The 18,347-nt window shown below is 40.7% G+C and overlaps 1 protein-coding gene across 1 annotated transcript in view; it reads left to right on the forward strand.

Moving 5' to 3' along the window:
* The window catches only part of ABCG1 (ATP binding cassette subfamily G member 1), a 59,573-nt gene that overhangs the window by 32,527 nt on the left and 8,699 nt on the right, over nt 1-18,347 (forward strand). Inside the window, exons 3-14 of the mRNA XM_064472329.1 lie at nt 2,817-2,934; nt 3,686-3,818; nt 5,240-5,290; nt 9,066-9,211; nt 9,873-9,996; nt 11,081-11,195; nt 11,875-12,023; nt 12,205-12,306; nt 14,252-14,420; nt 15,164-15,264; nt 15,735-15,893; nt 17,299-17,417. Coding sequence (XP_064328399.1) covers nt 2,817-2,934; nt 3,686-3,818; nt 5,240-5,290; nt 9,066-9,211; nt 9,873-9,996; nt 11,081-11,195; nt 11,875-12,023; nt 12,205-12,306; nt 14,252-14,420; nt 15,164-15,264; nt 15,735-15,893; nt 17,299-17,417 — 1,486 coding nt within the window. The remainder of the gene's footprint in view (nt 1-2,816; nt 2,935-3,685; nt 3,819-5,239; nt 5,291-9,065; nt 9,212-9,872; nt 9,997-11,080; nt 11,196-11,874; nt 12,024-12,204; nt 12,307-14,251; nt 14,421-15,163; nt 15,265-15,734; nt 15,894-17,298; nt 17,418-18,347) is intronic.

An 18,347-nucleotide genomic window follows, 5' to 3' on the forward strand; every position in this document is an offset into this window, starting at 1 on the left:
ATGCATCCCGCTCTGATTTAACGTTGTGTGCAGGATGCTTAAAATGGAAATCTCCATCAGAGGGGCAGAAACAAACGCAGGTAATGAGGGGAGAAATACTGCAATTAAAGGTAAACTGATTATAATTTGTGAAATTATGTTTGGATAAGTGACTTTAATGGATGTAATGCTAAATCTCACAGTCATACCTAGTGAGAGGAAAGGCTTCAGTTTTAAGTAATGGTATTTATGTTGATACATATTTTCAGACAATGAGTGTGTCTTCTAAGTTGTACCTCCCTCAGTATTCATGGCAGCACATATTCTTTATGCTCTCGTATAAGTTTGTGCAATATTACTCTCCTGATCTTGAAACTCATGATGAGCTGACTATTACGAAGCTCTGACAAGCTCCTTACCCTGGAAATCTGGGTCAGAACAAGCCCATACAATAGAATTTGTTGCAATGGAGTTGCCATGTGGTGTTCTGTCAAGTTGAATTGCTTTGCGGGGCAGACAGGGAATAGAGACAGACACCAATAAGTATTTTACCCCATGCACTACATGTGGCACCTGGTGAAAGAAATGCTATCGCAGTGGAAGTTAATGACAGGCCAACTTGGCCAGCTTTTGACCAGTGTGGGAAAGAGTTCCTATTTGCATGTAACGTGCGTGTGTGGTGAGTGTGTACGTAACGCAAATAATTGGTGGTAAAGTCTAATGTTTGAGTCCCTTACAAATTTAATAGGCTTGGGAGGTAACTGGTTCTCGTTACACTTAAGGGATAGTATGAAGGACTTTGTCTCTATAGATCCCATTTAATAAATACTGTCATGTTGAAAGGTCTTAATCTTTTCCGTGCACTTCTCCTTCAAACAGTGATTTGGATGGTGACATTGGTGTGAGGGCCAAGCTTGTTGACCTTGTCAGGGTGCCACGGATTTATCTCTCTGAAATAGCTGTTCTTTTTGATAGATTGTCTTTGCTTTTGTTCTTAGGACTTGTGCCATAAACAGGCAATGTGAATACACTGCCGTTTTCATACCCATGATACCTTGTAGCTTCCAAACAAGTTATTTCATTCAGGTCCAGGAGAAGATCTTAGAGTGAAAAATTACTGGCCTGTTTAAAAAAAACGCACTCGAGAAAACTATTGTTTTGATATATTTGGTCAGTTACATTTTCTAGGACATTTTCCATGAAAATGGTAGGATCAAATATTTCTAGGGATTTTTTGTGGCTGCTGCTTTCCTCCTGGGCTGGAGAATGCACAGAGAAGAGTATTTGCTGTGGATTTGGGAGACCCCATGGCAGCATGACATTAATGGGTTTGGTGCAAAAGTTTGCTCTCTCTGGCATTGAAAGAGTGTGAACTGAGACTAGAGAAAAGAAAATTTAAAGAGAATGCTAAGTGGTGGAGAAAGAAAAACAAAGAATTATGGAGTTAGGAAGAAAGATAAATCAGAAGATAATCCACCATTCATTTTCTAGGAGCATGCAGACAATGTGATTTTTTTTTTTACAGCATTTCAGTGTTCCAGTTACCACCTATTCTAATGATAATCACAGGACTGGGATACCTTACATGTGGAATATAAGTGCTGCCTGCATGTGCACCAATATGGCAAAATGGGTTGCCAAATCCCAACAATGCATGTAAATGGATCTTCTACCCTTCTGGTCTGGTTTTAATTTAATTAACAGAAACATTTTCAACATATGAGATTGTTTTTTGACATTTTGCTTAACATTTTTTTACCATTAAAAGTTTTAAATAAAAGCACTGCTAAATAAAATAAAGTAAGCAAGGAATAAAATAAAAAGGAGAGATATCCTGAAAAGCTTAATTGTTAGTCAGGGCTCTCTCCGCCCTCCCCACCCAGTGCTTATGCCTTAAAATGGGAATCATGCAGGACAAGATGGATGCAACTAAGTCCGAATCTGGAATTCTCATTGGCGGGCAGTTTACTTACACTGAGAGTAACATGGAGTTTAAAGAACCAACTAAGATTTATTGACAAAGGTAATTTACTCAGGAATAAGGTGAGATATTTGAAGTTGGTGGTGTGGTTTTTCTAGAACAGCTTTGCCTGAGGACATAATTATTGTGGCATGATCTTGCGAAGTGGGTTAATCTAAATGAGGGAAGAAGCTGCATGTTCTTAATCTGGAATAAGTGTTTCACTAGGAATTATTTTTACAGAGCTGTTGTGGTCAGTCTCCCTGTCTAGGCAAGCCTTTAGAGTTCTTAAAATAAGAGAGTCCTTATGGTAAGAGAATGAAACAGGTTTGTCTTTTCCTGTATGTCTCCTTTTGCTGTGTTTCTTGTCATATCTCTTTTAGCAGGGAATGAACAAATGCCGTAGGTCTTTGCCTTTGACATCATGGCTATCACTCTCCAAGAAGTTGTTGTTTTGGTGAGGGGGCATAATTTTGGCATTGAAGCTGCAGTGATTGGGGGGCAGTCTGCTCAAAGGCTGTGGAGTTACGTTAACTGTGGAGTATTAGATATTTTAATGGAGATGCCAGCATCCTAGTAAGATATTCTGAGACTCAGACACTTAGAAAATGGCAGCAAAGCTTCTTAGCCCTGTTCGAAAATTTTCCTAGAGTGAATCATGAGTATCCCACCATAATACTGGTGTAGCAAGGGGAAGCTTCTGCTCCCAGTCAGAATTTGGCTTTTGATAGTTATTGCAGTGTGTTGATCTTAGCATCAGCCTCTCACTAGGTACCTACTAATGCCTATTTGTCATCATTGTGTATTCAAAATGAACTTTCATTGTGCCTCAGATGTGATTGTGAAGGGTTCAATGAACTTTTCTTTCTTCTTTCAGGTTATAAGACCCTTTTGAAAGGAATTTCAGGGAAGTTCAGCAGTGGAGAACTTGTTGCAATTATGGGTCCTTCAGGAGCTGGGAAGTCAACTCTCATGAACATTCTGGCAGGATACAGGTGAGTAACAATGAAAATCCCAAGTAAGATAAGAACACCTAGCCTCCTGGCTCTTTGGAGACAGCAGCAGAAGAAATCTTACCCCAGTGTTTGTAGAAAATGGGTATTTCACAGATTTTTAATTAGATTGTTATTGCTTATATTTTTTCTGTTTGTCCTGTTCTGGTCACTTAGGATTTATCTGTAAACAAGTCTGATCCAAAAATACGGAGTGATTTAAAGCCCAAAACACAAAAAAATTTTTCTCCTTTCTAGCTGTGTAACAAATGTGTTTTATGTTCACGATATTTTTTAAATCACATTTAATAAATACCTGAAAAAAATGACCCTTTTTAGTCACCACATTCATAATGTTGATGTCTTCTTGACCAAACTACAATGTGCAAAGTGACTGTGGTTCATCCTCCTGAATCCCCTGTTGTATGGCCCAATACAAAGTATCTCTGTGTTGTTGTCATTAGGACATAAGGAACAGGATAGAGAAACCTCAGAAAAAAAATCACTTGAATAGCTTGGTATTTTTTCAGACATTCATATAAGACAGCACACATTTTGTACTAACTTCTTCAGCAACATTACCTGAAGCCTCTTATGAAAAAGAGCATAACAATGAAATAAATTTATTTCTATCCACTATATCAGTTCTGTTTCTTAGTTGGCAATAATTACCTAAGACTTCCACGTACTGAGGCCTGTGGCAGCACAAGTGAAGGCAAGATTCACGCCTGGTTATTTTCTTGGTTCATTTCAGAGAGACAGGAATGAAGGGAGAAATTCTCATCAATGGACAGCCTCGTGACCTACGCTCTTTTCGCAAAGTCTCCTGCTACATCATGCAAGATGACATGCTGCTTCCTCATCTGACTGTCCAGGAGGCTATGATGGTGAGCTTTGCTTCTTGCTATAATTTATTTGGGCGGGAGAAAATGTAAAAATCTTGGTGTATTGTGCACATGTTCTTACTCCTGGTAATGCCACGAGCCATTATCTCTTATTTGATCTCACATAGTGAAAGTGCTTGGACTTTGATGATGCCCTGAATTCCATTTCAGGCTCATCCTTCTAGGGGTTGTCTGAGCTTGTTTAGCTTTATGGTTTTCAATTTGTGACCAGCATTATGATTTGGAAGAAGATCTAAGGCTCTACTTCTTAGACCTCCTAGAGAACTGAACCTGAAATTCTGCACAGAATGAGCCTTTGTGGGGACCATCTTTTTCTCTTGGGTGGTGGATGAGTAACCTTGTCTGTCTCTTTCTCCCCATCTTCCGTGTTGTGACTGCAAAATGTTATTTTGACTTGAGCATGGTCTCTCTGCTACTTCTACTCATTTGTGCCTTTTCTTCAATAAAGGCAGTGTATAAAATCTCTTCCAGTTCTTCACAGGAAAACAGCAGGGACAGAATAATCCCAAGACTACAGGCAATGTAAATTCTTCTTACTGGTTTTCATAGCACCAAGAAGTTTACTAATTGCCTGGTTGACCAATCAGCTTACAGGTGCCTGTTGCTCAGTTTGAGAAATGAGCCAGTTTTTCTCAGAGGCTGTTATCAAAATACGGCTAACGTAGCTCATAATGTAGGCTTGCATCAATTCACAAATTTTAAGGCCAAAAGAAATCATTGTAGTTTTTATGTGGCTAATTTTCTGCAAAGGCTCTTCTGTGTGAGGAAGTTTCTCTTCCCTTTTGTTTATTAGAACATTGTAGTCAGAATCCCATAGGACCAATTCTGTAGAATTGGGCCCAGATGATACTTGCTGTCTAAATTAATCAACCAAGGCTCTGACAAAAATAATTACTTAACAGTTTAATTGCTTCTAATAAAGGTTAATGATAATGTTTTGTGGAGCTGCCTCTTAGGTCAGATGACATCTTTCACGAGATTTATTTCTGTACTCATTCGTTCACGTCCTGGAGAACGGCAGAGTTTGGTTATCCTTATGATATGGATGAAGCACAAATAAACTGTGGTTCCAACATTGCCTGGGAAGTTAGAGGCTATGCAAAAAACATGACTCTCCCATCTTCCTCTTAAGCTCTTTGACTTGCAGAATGGCCTTTCTTTCTAATGTGCTTTTTGTCAGATACTTGAGTGATTGCTTAAGTCAGGTGATACTCAGTAACCTACTGCACAGGCATATATGATGCTTGTGGTTTGAACATTATAGTTCAACTTAAACTTTCCTGACCAGGTTGAAAGAAGTTGTTTAAATGGTACATTGGGGTGTTGTGCCTGAGACACCTACTGTAGCTGGTCGTTGTGATTCAGACCAGTTCAAAATCACATTCCATTGTATTGCATTCCAGGTATCTGCTCATCTGAAACTTCAAGAGAAAGATGAAGGCAGAAGAGAAATGGTATGTATACTGTCCATCAAACTGAGCGTTTTTGGGGATGCCAAAGAAGTTCATGAAGTGAGTTCTGTAAAGCAGACAGTTTTATCTAACCTGTGCCCCTTGCTCTAGGTGTGCCTGCTCAAGCAGGGGGGGTTGGACAAGATGGTCTCCAGAGGTCCCTTCCAACCCCTACCATTCTGTGATTCTGTGAATTACATTGGACTTGTAATGAATAGAATAAATCATAACCTCAAAGCTGGCAGGTATCATTATGAGGGAACGCTTACTACTGTGTCTATGAAAGTTGCTTTCAGTATGAGACTGAGTAGATAATTGTAAAATATCTACTGAAATAAATTCACAGGTTTTGTAGGATTCCTTTTAATGTACCTTAGTACCTTAGATTCTCTTACATGCGTATCTGAGGGCTCAGGCATCTTGTGTGTGGCAAGATAAATCAGTCATGTCTGGCAGTGGTGAGTGTAGGCTTTCATTTTTTCAAGGACTAATGAAAAACTCAGCAGTTCTTGTAACTGCTGCAGAAGTTTCTGTGCTCATGTTTGAAAGTGTTGATCTTTATGGCTATGCTGGTGGGCATATTGTTGCACTGGACAAGTTAATGCAGTTGCAGTTAAGATACAGACTAATGTATTTTGAAGCTGTGTTGGGTGACTGAGGTTTGGACAAGTACAAAACGAGGCTAAAACATGCATGTATCTTTTCTAAAACACTGGGAATGAGTTGCACAATTTACTCTTGCACATTTACTGCTTCTGCCTGCGGCTGACATATGACTTCCTGAGCGGGAGAGAAGTCCTGGTCTGTTTTTGCCCGTGGAGACCTATAACCCAGCTGCAATTGCACTAGGAAGTGTGCTCCTCTCACCCATCTGATGCCATGATTCCTCCCTGTGATTTGTTCTGACACAGGGCTGTCCTTCTAAAGAAAATACCTTGGAGGTGATTGACCAGACAAAATGGCTTCTGACATGTTAGCTTGTGCATGAAGCGGCTTTCTCAACTGAATTTGGTTACCGCCGTTACACTTTAAAGGGCTGGAAATGTGCCTGCACTTAAAACGTCTGGGCCTGTATATTCATAAGGACAGTCAGCTCAGGCGTCTGTGCTTGGATGGAGTTACCAGAGCATGCCAAAGCCTAGGAGAGGAACAGTTCGGTGCTGCACAGTGTGTTTCAAAACCATATGTGCCCAGGGAGGATGTGTGGAGCTAAACATAAACAAAAATATCACAGCACTGGTGAAAGCGGAGATGGTTCAGCTTGTTGAGAGAGTCTTGAAGAGTGAAGTGGTAGCTCAGAAAGTGTTTTGGCTGGCCTCATGCTATGTTTCAGTCCAGCATAAGGCAGCACCAACAAGGAGACAGTATGATCTCTCATACACTGCCCTGTCAAGGAGGAAGCCTCTGTTATGTGGGGGTTGTGTTGAGGGCTAATGGAGCTCTTGTGGTAACATGGCCCCACAGCTAACACTGAGATTTACCTTCCAAGAAGGCTGGCTGCTCCTTCTGCCTTTGTTAGGGACATATATGTTACTCTGGACAAGTCTTCTAGTGGCTTAGCAACTTGGTTGTCCCACCAATGAAAAGGGAGTTACTATTGGTATAGGAAGCTCCCAATGTTTTTGTTATATTTATTCCTGTAAAATTCAAGTTTTGGGCTTTCCATGATTTTTCAATGCTCTTTTACATAAATAGAAGGGTGAGGTTTTCATTTTGGTGCATTTTGTTCTCCCAAAGCCGTGCACTGAGGAGACCCTCCATGGGCAAATTAGGATATCATGCAGGTGACTAGAAGAAGCCACCTTGCAGGACTCAACTGAAACGAAGTTGTGCAGGAGGAAGGAGGAGATGAGGGGCCACAGGAGTGGGAGTAGAGCATAGACATGAGATGGTTGTGGCCTGCTGTCTCAGAAACATGAGAGGCTTCCTGATCTTCCCCAGATGCCAGTTTAATTCTTTTTTTTTTTACTTGATGGAGGCCTGAACTTGGCTTGTTGGACTTAGTCATTTCAGAGGAGTCTTATTCTAGTAAAAGACATGTCTGACAGTAGCTGTTACGTGATTCTTAAGCAGGGGTTTATAAAGGAGAAGGTGAAACTGTTTCTGACCCACCTGGTGAAAAGTATACCCTTTGCCTGAGACATGAAACCTATGGTAACTTGAAAGGTAGAGCAGCCATTTTTGTGGCTGTCTTTTGTCTGTATTTACTTCCAAACTGGAATATTTGGCATTTCTTCAGTCTCAGAGAGCCCTTTAAAATCAGAAGGAGCTCCAGAAAAGGAAACTTAGAGGAATCAACATATGTTTGGTAGCTTAAGATTGCTTTGATTCTCTCAGATTATTTTTTTTAATAAGCTAAAACTGATTTTTATTGGAAAGTACATTTTTTTTAGAAACAGCTGTTAATTTTATTTGTACTTTGAAAGTCTTAATTCATTACAGTTTAGTAAGTTAGGCCAAGCAGGTTAATCCACTTGTTCACACTGTCACTGTAATTACAAACAGCTCTTTGAGGGAAAACCTGTGCTGTATGCATTTATTCAAGATATATTAGAAGGGGAGTCATTTTCTGGTCAGTGTTACTGGCCTGTGCTGGACTAGATAATTCATTTTATTATTGTAAATTTTAAGGTAAATGTTTACCATAGATAAATTTTATGAATTCATACACTTCTGTTAGCAAGATTACAGATGCTGACTTAAAACAGGGACAAGTGAAAAATCCTCCAGTGAACCATAGTTTATGTTTCTAGTTAGCCTAGCTTGTACTGACCATGTCCTGTACCGTCCTTCCTGGAGGTAATGGGAAGGAGGTAGGCTCTTCTCCCTGAGAAGGAGGGTTAGTGGGTGTTGTTCTTTTTCCATCCCTTCTCACTGAGAGAGGTAGCTTCTGGAAGTCAAAATCAGGACAAGTCAGGCCCTGGTTGGTCTAACCAATTTTTACCATGTTAGCCACCCTTTCTGGAAAACTCCCTCCATCCAAGCAACTATTACTTTAAAAAATGAAGGGCTCCGTTTCCTGTACTTCAGTGAAGTACTAAATATATGGGCTTTCTTTCTATTTTTGAAGTGGTAGATTTTTTTATTGTGTGAGCAATGTAGCTTGGACTCACTCATTTTTATGTCCATGTTTTCACTGATGCCAAAGAGCTATGTTCCTCATGTAGGGCTACCAGGCCAGATCTGCAACCACCGACACAGAAGAATTCATAATAGCTGGGGTTGTTCTCCTTTTGCTTCAAAGACCAGCTGAATTGGCTATGGGGAGAATGAAAACAGTTAAAATCAATGGCCACACTTTAAAGAATAGACTGTGAAGAATAGATCAGATAAGAGCAGGTCATTGCTCTATAGAAACCACTGATTTTTGTTATACAGTTCTCCTGTCCCTTGTAAATACAGCCTAGAAGTTCTACTGAAAGTTCTATTCTTGGTTTCACAGAGTAATAACTCCTCACATGCTGCAAAGCTCTTTTGATATTGGTGCCATGTCCAAGGGGTACTGTAGTGGAACTGATTTCCACTCCATTTTCACAGGCAAGACTTCCTTACTGAGACAGGTCACATAGGACAAACAAGTAGAATTTCAGTCAAAATAGTAAATGGTAGACTGTTAAGCCCCACTGAATCTAATAAATGCTGCATGGGGTGGAAAAAGGCTTCAGTGTATGGATGGTGAAGCAAAGTCATGAGCTAGTTTCCACTCTCCATGAAAATCCGTGAAGAGGCTTTTCTTTTGTGTTAGCATACTTAAATGACGCATTGTTGTTTCCTCTAGGTAAAGGAAATATTGACAGCCCTTGGATTGCTGACATGTGCCAATACGAGGACTGGGAGTCTTTCTGGAGGCCAGAGAAAGCGTCTTGCCATTGCTTTGGAATTGGTGAACAATCCTCCTGTTATGTTTTTTGATGAACCAACCAGGTACTTCAAGGCCAAAAGTTAAAGACAGACAAATACTGCTTTTGTGTAGTAGAACAGTGCTGCAGAAAGGTTATTCACCTTGGAAAGGGCTCGTGTTGTGTGGCTTGTAAGTTATGGCATAAGGCCACAAGCAATAATTTGGTTTGGGTACTTAGTGCCTTGGGTCACTGCTGTAACCGCCAAACCATGGGACACAAACTGAAACAGGAAGGAAGGGAGAGAGGAAAATATTTTCAGATTGTGGCATGAGTTTTCTTTTTCAAGCAAAGGTAGCTTGATTATAAACATTTTAAAGTGTAACTAATAATGAATGTGTAGCATATTTAGAATCAAATTCTGTGATCGGTCTAGGAGGAGGCTGGGAGAACTATGAATATGTATCTATTCATTAAAGTTGGGAGCATTTAAATCTGCAGTCCTAAAATGTAGAAGTCCCTTAAGGCAGCTTTGAGAATACTCTATTTTTCAATCTCAGGCATGCTTCCAACTTAATTAAAAGACTGACAGAGAAATACAAGCATAAGGCTGTCATATGATAAAATTAAACTGCTACAGAGAAAATTTATGAGGATAATAGCGACACCAAAGTAGCAAATACATGTGCTAGTTTTGAGTGGTTCATATGGACCTGTGGATAACAAACTTCTTTCTTTTTATTCAGCGGCTTGGATAGTGCATCATGTTTTCAGGTTGTCTCTCTGATGAAGGCTTTAGCACAGGGTGGCAGGTCCATCATCTGCACGATTCACCAGCCCAGTGCTAAACTGTTCGAGTTGTTTGATCAGGTATTATTCTCAAATTCTTCCTCTTTATGTGTGGTACAGGTAGCTTATTCTTGCAAGGCTACATTGGTTAAGTAAAAACATGAAAAATTCTAGTCTATGGTTCCAAATCAAATAAATATATTAAATAAAAAAGAGCAAAATATACTTCTTGATTATGTTTTTTGTTTTCTTCTTCTCTGCCCATTTCCATTATTTACATGTAATCTCTTTAAAGAATCTGGCTGGTATGTTTTGGAAGTTATGATTATTGCACTTGTGATTTTCATGCCTTCACCCAACACTGCTCCTGGGCACAGGGCTGTCGGTAAAATAAATTAGAGCAATTTAAGAGCAGGAGAGCTTTGGTGCCAATGTCTGCAGTGTTGTGAGCACACATTCTCATCCTAGATACACAGGTGAAATTCAGAAGAGTTTATTCATGTGAAATAATAATTGAAATTAAGTCAGCTAGAGATCTTTTCTCCAACCTAACAACAGGATGTGGACCACGTGTGTTTAGGTTAGATTTACATTTACCTTAATCTTGTTAGGAGATGTGAATTAGATGCGTGAGAGCTAAGAGAAAACCTACTACACTGTAGGTGAACAAACTCTTGCCGATAGCCTGTCTGGCTAGGAGATTTATTTAAAGTCAATAGCGTGGCTAAAAGTAAGAATAATCCAGCTGTTTCCCATTGCTGTGCTGTTCTACCTCTCCTTCCATTCCTGCATTCACCAGCCTCATCTCTCAGCCCCAAATATCCATGATGTGTGGAAATTAGCCCGGCTCTACAGTTTCTTGCATATTTTCAGCATGTGTCTAAGGCTGGTATTAGTCTGTTTCTGTGTTAACAAGCTTTAAGTCCTCAAGGGAATGTTTGCAGAATTCAAACCTTCCGCATTTAATTTTCCATTAGTTGTAATTCCATGCAAAGGTAGTTCCAAGTGGTGACAAATCTTTCCAAGGTGTTCTTCCCGCAGCGACAAGAAGAGGTCATTAGGTTCATGAATTGCTGTTATACAGATAGTAGGTTCAAATACGTCGATACTATTTCACATTTTTCTTTTTTTTTTCTTTTTTTGTTTTTTTTTCCTTGTTTTCCAGCTCTATGTTTTAAGTCAAGGTCAATGCATTTACCGTGGGAAGGTATTAAACCTAGTCCCTTACTTGAGAGATTTGGGTTTGAATTGCCCAACCTACCACAATCCAGCAGATTTCGGTAAGGACAATTTGAATAGTTTATTTAATTTATTGTGTATTTGATTAGCACCTTCAGGTTAATGGGGACCACAGTGTGTTTTATACTTTTGTACATGTGTACGCATGATGTGTGTGTACATATATGTACCAAAATTCAAAATAAAATTACTCAGATCTTTTCTAAGTTATTTGAATGCCATCTAGTGGTAAAATTCAGTGAGTATTTCTCTCCAGTGGAAGTCCAGGTCCAGGAAATTAAAGATAAAACATTCTTTAGTGTTTCATAGTAATTAATCTTAGTGGCTTTTGGAAGTGGCTCCAGTATTCTGTTTTTTTTTTATCTTGGACAGTGCCACTGTGGCATTGTACAGCTAATAGCACTGAGGGTTTTCCCATTGTTTCTTAATTTCAAAGAAGCAGTAAGGACTACAAAGATAGACTTTCGTCATGTTTTATTACCAAGACTATCCCATATTCAATGCCTTTCCTCTAAAATGGAACCATGCAGGATGAACTTTCTGAAGATTTATAGAAAGATACATTTAAATTATGCGTATATATATATGAATTTGAATGTGGCTTTTTAGAACCTGTTCTAGAGAAAACTCCTCTCAATGCTACAGAGTCAAGGGGATCTAACAATAAGGCTTGTAACTAGTCAGTAGTGTAAACTAGTAACTTACCTTTGTTTTTTGTAGTTATGGAAGTAGCATCTGGTGAATATGGAGACCAGAACAGCCGGCTGGTAAGGGCAGTACGGGAGAGGATATGTGACACAGACTACAAGAGAGATGTTGGTGGTGAGAATGAGTTGAACCCCTTCCTGTGGCACCGGCCTTCAGAAGAGGTATTTTGTATATCACAACTAATGGGCATGGCTTGAGGCTGGAGAGGGAAGAAGAGAATTTAAATCCTCAGTCAATGGAAGAGATTTTTGGGCACATTCAGCTGATGAGAGTGGGGTTTTTGTGAATGAAAACTAAGCAAGATGCTGCAAAGAAAGTTTATTCTTTTATGTGTTTCCACAGGATTCCTCCTCCACAGAAGGCTGCCACAGTTTCTCTGCCAGCTGCCTAACCCAGTTCTGTATCCTCTTCAAAAGAACTTTTCTCACCATCATGCGGGATTCGGTAAGACTGCCTTTATAATAACTTTAGTAGCCAAAAGGTCTGTTCTGATGGTTGTGAGGTAGCGTAATACACCTTAAAGGTCCTGCCTAATGGCCCACGCATGAAGATCACAGAATTTCAAAGGAAAGAGACTGGTCTTTCAGTCTTGCTATTAACTGTACCGTCTTCGTTGTGAACAACAGTGTTCTTCAGAGGAACTCAGAAGCATCTGGCCTAAAAACCTCTGTGCTGGAAGGTCCCTTCTGCAGTTATTTATCCTACTGAAAAGTGAGAAGTTGTACTGGTGTGTCACAAATTAGTTTTTCCAGAAAATTCAGGGTGGCAGAGATAATTATTTCAATGTGATGTAAGGATAATACTTAAAGTCTTTATTTTTGAAAGAGAAAAATGGGTAAATAAAAATTTTCCTTCTCTGAAAAGGGAACATTTCTGTTTTCATATATTTAATATAAAGATGGAGTAAGTATCATAATGAAACTCTTCATTCCCAAGGAAAAAAAAATCTCTTTCACCTTTTTTCTTAAAAATAAACAACTCTGTTCAAAATCCCAAATCCTGCAGTTTTCACGTATGTTCTTTAAATGTTTTCAGTGCCTAGTTTGCACTAACAAAATGCAATGGGCCTTTTTTCTTTTTACTGAAGGAAGCTTTTCTTTGAGTATCTGAGTAGTTTGTGAATGTAAGAGATAGGACTATTTACATTGGCTGATGCTTTTGAAATGCCCTCTAGATAGGATTGTCCTTTCATTAACAGCTGTGAGTTAAGGAGATGAACTTCCTCAACTAGACCTTACATGCACACCTGTCCAAGGAACTCACCTGTGTACACTATAATTGGTACAGGTTGGCCAAGTGCTTTTCTCTGTGGTAAATTTGCAATCTGATAAATCCGAGGAAGGTTTGTCTGCTGCTTTTTTCTGTGTGTTGAAAGGTTTTCAGTGCTTTACATGAGGGGTCGGGGGAAGGCAATGTATTCATTAATATATGTTGATGTATTGATTTGACATACCTGTCCTTAGAAAAGGGGAAAGCCAGACAATTCAGATTCCAATGAGGTAGTTTGGAAACCAGAAGCAGTTGAGCCATGTGGAGCTCAGCATGAGTAAGTTACTCTTGTGACAGGGTAGGCTGAGCTTCACTGAACTCCAGATGCTGCAGCTACACTCCTTTTGTCCTTCACCCACGCAGGTATCTCTTTAGGACAATACCATTTCCAGTGTAGACATGTCCACACAGAACTACAGGCCTGGAGGAAACCTACTGGACCATTGTGGCCAGGGCTATGCTGTCAGATAACACAGTAATCCTTCCCTTTCCGAAAGGAAACCACTATATTGAATGCCATAGTAAAAACAATCAGGTGTTTTCCTCACTGCTCTGGTTGGGAAGATATTTAAGATTGTTTTTTTCTTGCTCAACTGTAAAGACTTGCAGTTGTTCCAAATTTTATTACTTCTTTGTTCTTCCATACCTCTTGTAGGAATACTGCATGGCAGAGAAGGCACAGAAGGCTAATTTACGCCTGATTAAGTTAGTTTGGTCTGTACAAGCCTGAAATACCTTTTCTGCCTCTCTTCTGCTCTGGGAAACCTATCTTTTAGTCAGAGAGAAAGTCTCTTTCTCCTGATGAATGAGGGCCAATGGCTCCATGGCATTGTCAGACACTAAGAGTTCAGGTTGCAGCATTTGCAGTTTGTGCCTGTGTTTACAGGAAGAAATTTTCTGTGCTGTAATAGCTGTGTGTCTGGTTGACATTGGGAAGCTCATTACAGTAAGTTTCCCTTAGCTGAAGCAGTTTGCCAGTAGGAAAAAGACATTTCTACGTAAGTTCTTCTGGACATAAGTACTCCTTTTCTGCAATCTGTATATCTGATTTCAGTCACATTGCCATTATTTTTGAGCCAAAAATTTCTGATCAGACATACTACTCTTCCGTTGCTTGTAGGTTCTGACACACTTGCGTATCACCTCACACATTGGCATTGGGCTGCTCATCGGCTTACTCTACTTAGGCATTGGCAATGAAGCTAAGAAAGTCCTCAGCAACTCTGGCTTCCTTTTTTTTTCCATGTTGTTTCTGATGTTTGCTGCACTCATGCCAACTGTTCTTACATGTGAGTACTAGTCATACTGTTTCATCAATGGACAAGGAGATTGCAGTAAGCTGGGAGGGTGTTGTAATGGGTCTGTTTCATGTAAGATAACGTTTGACTTGTGCTTCTACTTCTAAGGCAGGTGTGGGGATAAAGCTTGTACTCACTAAACTGTGTAGAGGCAAACAGAGATAGGCTCGTCCTGTGGCACCTCTCTCCCCCTAGTTTTGCCAGTGTTTCTCAACCCAGACAGTTCGCTCTACAATCCTGGACTGGATTTTACCTTGTGCCAGTGCATCTCAGCCGTGTCATGAGCTTCTGGTTGGTCTTAGGCAGGATGTAATAATTTCTCTAGGACTTCCAAGTCATGCCTCCTGCATAAGATCAGTGTATTCATGTGGTGTCAGAAGCAAACTCCTGGAGTATGGACTATTCCATACTTCCTCTGGGAGTGCTGTTACTTTGGATTCCCTGTTGGGCCAAAAGGAATAACCAGGTTCCCTAAGTTTTGACATCACTTTAAGGGAAGTTCAGGTCATCTGAGTAGATTGGTACATAGTCTAGACATGTGTGTAACTCTCAGGGCTGAACTCTTACATTTAATTGCAAATCATTGAACCTGTTGCTGGTCTGTCAAAGGCCTCAGCGTTCCAGTCCCACTATGGGACTGCAGCTGTGCAGGATTAGATCTGTATAAACTATGTTATGTTGTGCAACAGTATTGCACACTGACAACCTGACTTACTAATTTGTGTTCTCTGTAGTTCCTCTTGAGATGGGAGTATTTCTTAGGGAGCACCTGAACTACTGGTACAGCCTGAAAGCCTACTATCTCGCCAAAACCATGGCAGATGTCCCTTTTCAGGTATGTGCTCTACTTTTCAATAAAACAAGAACCATTTAAGTTCATGGCAACTCCACTTGCCAAGAAGATTAGTACTGGTATTTTATCAATCTGAATAGTGGAGAAGCTGACCATATGTGTGTGCTGAAGCTTCAGGTCCCAATCAGAAGCACCCTAGATCAGCAGGACTTCACAAAAGTCGAGGCCTTACCCAATATTTTTTTAATAAATAGATGACCATCTTTTCTTTTTTTTGCAGAAGGGGAATTGAAAAAGGTTGGAAGTGAGTGGGGTCTGTTTTCTAATGCCATAGTAGTATGATACATATCACAGTCTGTGGCAGATGCCTCTATTCTCTTCAGCCATGCCTGTCATGTAATGGAAAGGCTGAGAGCTGTGGATTAAGTAGAACTCCCCTTGTTTTTAAATTATTCAGAGTAACAGTGAATGTTTGGCTTTAATGGACTAACTCCAAGTGTATCTCCTTGCAGATCATGTTTCCCGTGGCTTACTGCAGCATTGTGTACTGGATGACTTCACAGCCATCTGATGCACTCCGATTTGTCCTCTTCGCAGCCTTGGGAACCATGACATCCCTGGTGGCTCAGTCACTGGGTCTTCTCATAGGTGCAGCCTCTACATCCCTCCAGGTACTGATGGTGTTTTGTGGTCTCACGGGAATCCTGTTGTCTCCTAACACTGACTGCTTAGTCTGACTGCTGCTGTGTCCCCAAGACATTTGTTGAGAGTTGACAGGCAAAAAGTTGTCTTGGTCTGATACAGCTACTTGGTGTTTCCCACTAGCATCAACTTAAACAGCATATACATATACTGGATGTGAGGCTCTGAAGTTCCTTCCCCTTCTGAATGGTCCTGTGCCTGCCCCTGCTTGAGTGGTTTGTCACATGCTATTCATCCCAGGCTGAGCAGGTCCTAGAAACTGCAGGACTGATGCATTTCTGTGCATCTACGAAGTGGAAGTAGACCATGAGAATCAGTAGCTCAGGAGAGAGTTCTTCTATACACATACAAAAAGGTTGCAGGAGGCAAGGTAGGAAGAGGCTTGCCCAGAAACTAAACTTCTGCAGAGAGACAGAGAGAAGCGGCTGTTGGCGTCACTGTCATGCTGGAAGCTGGCCGTGTAACTCCATTCTGCTTCCTGGCAGGAGATGTGCTGAGGTGACTGTTCCACAGCAGAACTGTTTTCTGGTGCTTGTGGTAACAGATGGTATTGACATTAATATGTATTGATGCTATCAAGACTTCTGCAGTAGATGACTTGATTCCCTCTCTGTGCCATCCTGCGGAGACCAGCATAGCTCTGTTGTGTGATCCCTGTGCTCCTGCTCTCCCCAGAGATACCTATGTGGCCCTTTTCCCTGGAGGGGATGTAGAGAGGACAGGCTGGAGTTGGGTAAAGATCTATCTTCCCCACCAAAGCCACTCAGCTGGAGATGTTCCTTTTCTTCACAATGTTTTAGGACTAGTTGAAGCTGCTATTCATGTGGGGTTAATGAAGAGGGGATTCTGTGTGTCCTCAGTGGGGAGTGAGTGAGAAAAGATAATATTTAGAAAGAGGGGTCTCATACCCAGAGAAGCAAGAGAATCTTAGTGCCCATCTTGGTCTGTAAACTTCTTGGTGGGTTCAAGTCCTTCAAAAGACACACCCCAGCACAGCAGTGTTGTCAACTAGCAGAGGGTTTAGGAAGAGGAGAGAGGCCTCTTTTCCTCCACTAACAGCAGCTAACCTCCCCCTCAGAAGAAATCTCATTAAAAAACAAGTCAGTAATTTCCTAGTATTTGGAACTGTGATAATTTTGGGGAGTAGCATTATAAGAAGGAATTGAATTACATTGCTCCCCACTGCCTAAAGCGTAAGTTTTCACTGCCTGTTTGGGTTTGGCACAGAACAGGGGATTTGCGATAAGGAAAGTCTGCTCTTCTAAAGGCTCGTTTCCTCGCCTGGAGGTCAGGACATCAGATGAAAGAGCAAGTTAATTCTTATTTTTTTCTCTGGCTATCTGACAAGAGACTGTCTATTCCTTCTCTTCACAGGTGGCCACTTTTGTGGGCCCAGTTACTGCCATCCCGGTGCTTCTGTTCTCTGGGTTTTTTGTCAGTTTTGATACCATCCCAACATACCTCCAGTGGATGTCCTACATTTCCTATGTCAGGTACTGCTAGGGAGGCCATTAACCTCCCAGCTGGAAATGGTGTTTGTTTGCCTTTGCTTATTTGGTTGGTTGGTTATTTTGGGTTCCGAAGAGGCTGTGTTCACAGCACATTCTGTATAAATATACATACGATGTATACCAGATTATCTCACTGCATTTCATATTGTATATGATGTGAAATAGATAGGAACATTCAGTACAGATTGTCAGGCACGAGTCCATGTCAGTCCCCTTGAATTTGGTGTAACTGCACAGCATGCAAATCTTCCTGGATTTTGCGGTAGTGGATTTCTGAAATAATAGGAACGGTATGTCCAACTGAGAAATTGATGCCAGCCCCTCATTTTGGAAGAAAATCCAAATAAATCACTGCTGTATCCTAGGTAGACTTGTTGGATAAAGACCTGTTTTGAAGTTTTGTAGTAACACTGCCACAAAAGGCATGGGATTTGTGTCATCTCTAATCTAAGCTAGTGTTTTAAGAACCATAGGCACCTTTTATCCAATCTACGTCTGTCACTCTTGTTGTCTGAGACAGCTATCTTAAGATGGGATGATGGCCATCAGGAAACCTTCGGAGGCTAGCATGGAGAGATAGTTTAGACTAGACACTTAAATGTTATCACTGAAATTAGGTGAGGGGAATTTTCCCATCCCCCTTTTCCCCAGCCTGCCAAAGCTGCATTAATACTGAGAAAACCCAAGCTAAAATATCTTCTCATTTGGCAAGTGAGTTCTTACACAGAGACCTATCAAAGATTGAGAGACCGCAACCCCTAAATTAGTAGCTGGAATTCAAGATGAGGCCTTAAGCCGTTGTCTAGCCTGAGTGGGGTCTCCTGAAGCCAAAGGGCGCTATTGTATGCATGGGATCCATGATGGTGTATCTGCTCCCAGAGTAAAATCCTAAGTGCACCCAGTGCCAGGGAA

The sequence above is a fragment of the Phalacrocorax carbo genome, chromosome 1 (assembly GCF_963921805.1).
Source record: "Phalacrocorax carbo chromosome 1, bPhaCar2.1, whole genome shotgun sequence".
In the NCBI taxonomy this organism is placed as follows: domain Eukaryota; kingdom Metazoa; phylum Chordata; class Aves; order Suliformes; family Phalacrocoracidae; genus Phalacrocorax; species Phalacrocorax carbo.